Genomic DNA, 7,067 nt, shown 5'->3' on the forward strand with positions numbered 1-7,067 from the left:
AAAAAACTAAACAATATAATTATATAAATAATAAATATTTTTAGTAATATTAATAATTTAACCAATTAAACAATAAGCAGCTGTTTTTATTTTTTATTTGTTTATTCATTTGTAATGAATGCAACCAGGTTAACGCGTTATAAAAATTATTATCAAAATTAAAAAGAAAGCCAATCTCTAAGTAATTATTTGTGGAATTTACTAGCATTTTCAGAGTGACAATTTTAATTATATTTTAATTTCAATGTCAAATTAATTCTACAGTATTTTTTTCAGGTCATTCTGTATCCTGTAGTGAATAACTGAGTGTCGCGTGGGTTTCTCCAGGAGTTGCAGTGTGGTCTCAGTCTGCGTGTACAGCTTGTTTTCTCTGGGCTGATCTTCAGTGAAGTGCAGCATGAGCTTCATCACCTTCACCTGCTGCTCGACAGAAACACAAGAGAAACAGCCGCGCGAGAGCGCTTCCTCTCGGCCGATCAAAGGCGCGTCTGTGCAGCTTTAACTCAGATGAGCATCACACTGCCGCAGAAGAGCCGCTTCACTTCTCATTGTCTCTCTTATCTTCCTCCAGGGTCTGCATGGAGATCGTTTCTGTGCACGTGATTCTTCAGCAGATGCTGTGATGAAGGAGTGAAAGGTTTGCTTCACCCGAACGTCTCTTTGCATTACAAAGGGTGACCTTTAAAGTAAATGACTGCAAGTTTTTAGCAATTATATAATTATTTATTTAAAAAAATATAATTTATATTTGTTTCTTAGAATATTTGATTTGATTGCTTTTCTTGTCATATTTTGTTATTAATTTAAAAAGGACTAATACATTTAAACAATGTTTTATTGTTTAATGAAATCAATGAAATATTTTTCATATTAAATTACAATTATATATATATATATATAAAACATTATTATTTTCTTACATAAATTATTTTTTATTTATTTAGATTTAATTCAAAATTTAAAGAAAATAAACATTCTTTTATAATTTCATTAAATATATCAACTATATTTTTAAGTGTTTTTTAAAAGTTGTTTATTGTGTTAAATTTTTTTATATTAGTTTTATATTTTTTATTAATGACATTGTGCTCTCTTGGGTTAATTTATATTTACAGAGATAAATATTTTTAATGTTCAATAAAAATTGCATATTTCATATGGGGTGGAGATATAAAAATGAAATGTATATATATATATAATTGTAAATAAATATGCATTCATGCACTCATGCAGATGCTTTTAACCAAATAAATTTGTCACAATAAAATTCAAATTGTAACAACATTAAAAGCTATACTCTCAGTTATTAACTTCTCAAATGAATGTGTTTAATACAGCTGCTGACAGATATGAGTTACTCAAAGCAGTGTCATTAAGTCACCTGCTTTACCAGTGAAATCAGTCTTTTATTCTGTTCAATCACCTACAATCATTGAATTATTAATCATTCATATGCGAATGTGTACAGATGCTTTGGCTGGCTGTAATGTATTATAATAATTTGACAGGAGGGCTGTTGGGAGAGCTTCCCATACGCTTCCTGCAGTTGATAAGAAAGGAAAACAGTCTTCTCTTCAGGAAGAGCGAGCGCTCGGTGGGCTTTGTAATTTAAGGCAGAGGTCAATCCTGGGCTTACAGAGTGAGGAAGGCCTCCACCCCACAGTAACGACTCTGGGCTCTTCAGAGATAATGAACTCATAACAGAACGCATCAAGGAAGTAAAGAAGTACAAATGTAGGGCCTGATTGATTGAAGTGACTATTTGGTCTAATGGTGCACACAGACTGTCTCAGGTCTGCCAGATATTCTGAAGATGGGTTCAGAGAGTCTTGAGGCTGTCGCTGGACACAGAAACACCTTGAGACTGAGACTGAGGCTGATGTTGTGATGTTGATCAGGTCTGTGGAGTCCCACTGACCCCCGAGCTTCAGTCCATCTGCATTCTTGCACTTTGAACCATAAACATCCTCCTTTCAAAGAGCTTGGCAGGAAGTTTCTGAGTTTTCCCTTAAATGTGCTATAGTCTATTAAAAACACGAGCTCGCTGGAACACTTCAGCTTCGAATAGAATATAAATGCATGTTTTTAAAATCCTGAATGTTCCTGTGATGTGTTGCTGTGCTTGAGATTGCTTTCTATTTATTGGTTTGCATTGCAGTTTCAGTATAATCTATAAAATAACCCGATCAATAGCACGAGGTTATGTTTAGATTTGGTGTTCTGTTTGTATGCAAGAATTAAATTGTAGTGCATATGATTCGCAAATGGTTGGATTAGGGTTGTGGGGTTGATGCGTATCATATGCACGCAAAAACTGTGTTTCATACAAATTGTGAACGCAAAAGTCATTTGTTTGCGTGTATAACAATATCGCGAGTTTTGCTATTTATACGCATTTTCATGCGGCTGGGCTCAAAATGAACCGTGTACGTGTCTGTTAAGCAAGTGGATTACTATAAAGATGTTTCAAAGTGTGTTTTTGAGAATCAGGAGGCTGTCGCGCGACAGATCGACTGCGCGGTTTCCAGTAAAACACGAAACAAGCGCGCGCTCTCTGTTCAGTTCAAGAAGCGTGAAGGAGCCGATGGATGCTGCTGACAAACACACACACACACACACACACACAGCTGTTCACCTGAGACAGAGAGAAGCACACTGTTGCATGAATACACTACACTTGCAGATAGATATCTGCACCTATTCTGTCAAAATAAACACTTCATATTAATGCATTAAATAATCATTGGCGCAACAAAGGACTTTTTTTCTAGACCTCATAAATTTAAATAAATATTTAATAAGTAAAGATGCAATATTTATAATATATACTGTGCTATTCTTTTTTCGATTTATTTATATCTCTTGCGGAATCACATTAAATAGGTTTAGAGAGAAATATCGAAATAAAGGCTTTATAATAACAAATAAAACAGCATGAATTTGGATTTATAAAATACATATAGTTTCCAATGCGTTATACACAAGACAAATAATGACAAGAAAGATACTATATATGCAAAATAACAATAACAAATAACGTTATAATAATAATAATAATAATGACTGAAAATTGTTTAATTGTGGTGCTAATTAACAAATAAAATGAGATAAAAAAAAATATATCAATAGAATCAATATAATAGACATTTATCAAGACATAAACAAAAAACGCTGTGAAATAGACTATGCACAATGTTGGTCTGTTTATTGATCATAGATAATTCTCGTACACATATTTTCTGGAATCACAAAAAAAAAAAAAAAAAAAAAAACATAAACAGGCCTTGGTGATAATAAAGAGGCTGTTGTTGAAGATGCACTATAAATATAAAGCGTAAATATTCAGTGATAAAAATGTTATTCTGCTGGAAAACGCGTTTGTGAAGCGATGAGAGAGACGTGACGAAAGCGGAATATGATGATGATGATGATGATGATGAGAACACTAGCGCGAGCTGAGTCTGACGACAGCAGAGTTTCGCCTTTCACTCGAAGGAAAAAAACGAGCAGATCTTCCAGAAGAAGCTTCGAGCTCAAACGCCATCGAGTCCTCGAATCCACCACAGACAAACCGAGCGTTATTAAAGCAGGAGCGTGTTTGATTCATTCTAAAGTCGCGTTGTTGATGGATCTGCGGTGACCCGATGCGCGCAGCAAACACCCAGAGCTAGAACCAGGTACCGAACAAACCCGCGCGTGTCAACAGCACGCCTGTCTGATCCTGTTTAGCGCGCTGTTTATACGCAGAAACGCACTTTGGCGTTCGTGTGATACTCAGTTTAGGGTTTAGGGGTGTGGGGTATGCATGCAAAAACTGAGAATTATATGCACGTCAAACACGTGCCTCTCGGATACACGCCAAAGTCAGTTTTTCTACGTAAAAATAGCACGTAAAAAAACTGATATTGATAGACCTATGCGAGCAGACCTTCATCAGCGCGCAGCCTTATAGCCAGACCAGGCTTTGTTCTGATGTTTGGTTTGCTTGTGTTTTTCAAGTGATGGCATCTTACCATAGCTTGGACGATGACGCAATGGCTTTGATGGTCCACGACACGAACGCGGTGAAGAAAGAAGAGTTCGCGAAGGACGCGCCGCTCCAGGAGCCGAGCTCGGAGAAGGTGGAAGCGTCTCAGAAGCCGCCTTACTCCTACGTGGCTCTGATCGCCATGGCCATCCGGGAGAGCGCGGAAAAGAGACTGACCCTCTCCGGTATCTACCAGTACATCATCACCAAGTTCCCCTTCTACGAGAAGAACAAGAAGGGCTGGCAGAACAGCATCCGACACAACCTGAGTCTCAATGAGTGCTTCATTAAAGTTCCGCGTGAAGGCGGAGGGGAGCGCAAGGGGAACTACTGGACTCTGGATCCGGCCTGCGAGGACATGTTCGAGAAGGGCAACTACCGGCGCCGGAGGCGCATGAAGCGGCCGTTCAGACCGCCAGCGGCTCACTTCCAGCCGGGCAAGGCTCTCTTCGGCGGGGAGGGATACGGGAGCTTCCTCCCCGCACCCAAGTATCTCCAATCCGGCTTCATGAACAACAGCTGGCCGCTCGCGCAACCGGCGCCGCCGATGAGTTACGCGTCCTGCCAGATGGCCAACGGCAACATGAGTGCCATGAAAGGGCTGTCAGGTCCGTCTTACAACCCCTACAGTCGAATGCAAGCCATGGGCCTGCCGAACATGATGAACTCGTACAGCGGGATGGGGCATCACCAGCACCCGGCGACCCCGGCGGCTCAGCAGTCCTCCCCGGCTCCGTCCAACTCCGCGTCCGCTCTACAGTTCACCTGCTCCCGCCAGCCGCCGGAGCTCTACTCGTACTGGGACCACGAGCTCAAGAACTCCTCGTTGCACTCGCGGATTGACATTTGAACCGAGGGAACGCGCGAAGGGGACTTGGAGCGTGGTGTGTTCTACGCATCCGGTAAGGTAAACAGGGTGAAGAACAAACACTGACCTAAACTATCTCGGTCCCCACAGATGTTCTGGACTGCATGGATAAAGTTTTTCTTATTCTCTAAATTAGTAGTTTTTGATGTGATCGCTTCAGGATAAATGCGTTTTACGACGAAAGTGCCTTCAGTTTCCTGATCGAAAATTCATTTGAGGACAGAACAGAAGGAAAAGCATTGGCGAGGTTGTTACTGTGATTTTTACATTTGGATTGTCAAACCAGCACTTATTAATTTGCATTCAATAAATTTTGTTTTTGATTAAAATGTCTTCGACACTCGATCACTTAAAAAAAGTGTAATGCATGCGCAATGTAAAAAGATTTTAAAATCCATGCAATCTTTTTATCGATCCAAATGCTCTTTATGTGTGTATATATACAACAAGGGTTCTTTAGATTATTAAAATATTCTTAACACTTGTTTCTTTAAAGAAATGTTCTTTGAGCAACCCAAAATGAAAGCAAAAGAAAAGCAGCCCTTTGTTTTTAAGAGTGTATTCAGCCAAAATGTGTGTTTTTTATGCTGAAACTAATCTTTCGAGTCATGTAGATATGGAAAGATCAGAATCACAGATTTCAATTGGTTAACTATTATTTATTTTTCAAATCAAGAGAAAGAAACTAGTTGTGAGAAGGATCAGTTATTCTAAAATATGCCCTATGTCCAAAGAAAATATAATTATTACATCAAAACGCGCTTTAAAATAATGAGAAAAACACTCGATTAAAATAAGTGCTATTCCTGCTTCTGGACAGATTTGATTCTGATGATGAATCAGTGTAAATGTGATTGTAAGCCCGTGATCTGATGATCAGTTTTATTCGGTTCCGTGTAAACTAACAGACGAAAATAAACTCAAATCATCAAATCTATCAGTGTTTATTGTTCTGACACGATCTCTGGGAAGAAATTAAACTTAATCTTATAGTTCTTGTTCAAATAAATGTTTGGATTTTGGGCTATTATTTAAAAAGAAGAAGAACTGGTCAATGCATTTTTTTTCCCGTGTCAGCAGATACATAACATATCACAGTTCTCTTGTACTTCATTGGACTATATGGTATTTTTTATATTTTGTAGACAATAACATCTTTATTATCTAAGCCAAACTAGATCATTTTTCTTCTGTCTTACAGTTGGACTACTTATTTTTATCATGGCCGTGCATTTAATTCCAGTCTATCTGCTGGTTCTGGCTTTTCATAAAAATATCAACAATAACATTTCATCTGTTCGTCTCATGCAGATCGAATGTAAAAGTGAAAATTTAAATCGTGTACAATTGGCGAAATGGTCTTTTTAGAGCTTGAATAATATCCCTACATTATATGAATAACAGTATATGGATCTGTAGAAATAGCATGCATTAAAATACAATTAATGTGATTGCAATAAGAACAGAAGTGAGTGATGCCAACAGAAGGAAATGCCATTGTTTTAGTATGATTTCTGTAATAATGTTGGCAGTGAGTGTGTTTGTGATCAAATTCTGCTTCGGTTAAATTAATGAGAAATCGAGCTCCAGATTTTCACATTAGAGAAAAACAATCCTGTCGCAGAAAACCTGAGACTTTTAAAAAACAATTCTCTCTTATTATTCGTTTGCCTTTGTTACATTAATACACATGTGCATCTCTTCAGATTTATTGACTTATTGTTAAATGCAGCCGGACGATATATGTTTTTATGAGTTATAATAATAATAATAATAATAATAATAATAATAATAGACCTAAAGCGTTTTTTGTACAGGCGTGATTCTGTTTTCTGATCTTTGCGAAATGAACAGAAAGCAACACAATACTGACACAAATCACTCATGTGTTAAAACGCATAAATGATAAACGTCATAAACATCATTCTTTCAATCATTTTAATTTCCGACCGTCCGTGAAAAACTTGCAAAGCTTGGGAAAATAAATAAATAAACAGGTTTATTTCCACTCTCTGGTTACACTTTAACAAGGTGGATTTGATACAGTGTAATTCTGCATTAAAACCTTTTCATTAACTGCATGTTCGATGGCGTTAAGGTTTGGCTTGGTGTTACTGTATGTAATTATGCATAATTGCATATAACGTAAAGTGGACACATTCATTCTCTTTT

The 7,067-nt window shown here is 37.6% G+C and overlaps 1 protein-coding gene across 2 annotated transcripts; it reads left to right on the forward strand.

The window, feature by feature from the left end:
• Positions 1-280: 280 nt before the first annotated feature.
• LOC113045186 (forkhead box protein L2-like) lies at positions 281-5,907 on the forward strand. Of its 2 annotated transcripts, none has more exons than XM_026205401.1 (2): positions 281-637; positions 4,000-5,907. In XM_026205401.1, exon 2 carries the CDS (start codon positions 4,002-4,004, stop codon positions 4,875-4,877), a length of 876 nt encoding a protein of 291 aa, XP_026061186.1. In that variant the 5' UTR covers positions 281-637; positions 4,000-4,001; the 3' UTR covers positions 4,878-5,907. The 2 variants fall into 2 exon arrangements, with proteins under 2 accessions (XP_026061186.1, XP_026061185.1); XM_026205400.1 differs by lacking the exon at positions 281-637 and adding an exon at positions 3,409-3,677 and having other exon boundaries at positions 4,000-5,906.
• Positions 5,908-7,067: the final 1,160 nt, after the last annotated feature.

Source organism: Carassius auratus, chromosome 27, assembly GCF_003368295.1.
Source record: "Carassius auratus strain Wakin chromosome 27, ASM336829v1, whole genome shotgun sequence".
Taxonomy (NCBI): domain Eukaryota; kingdom Metazoa; phylum Chordata; class Actinopteri; order Cypriniformes; family Cyprinidae; genus Carassius; species Carassius auratus.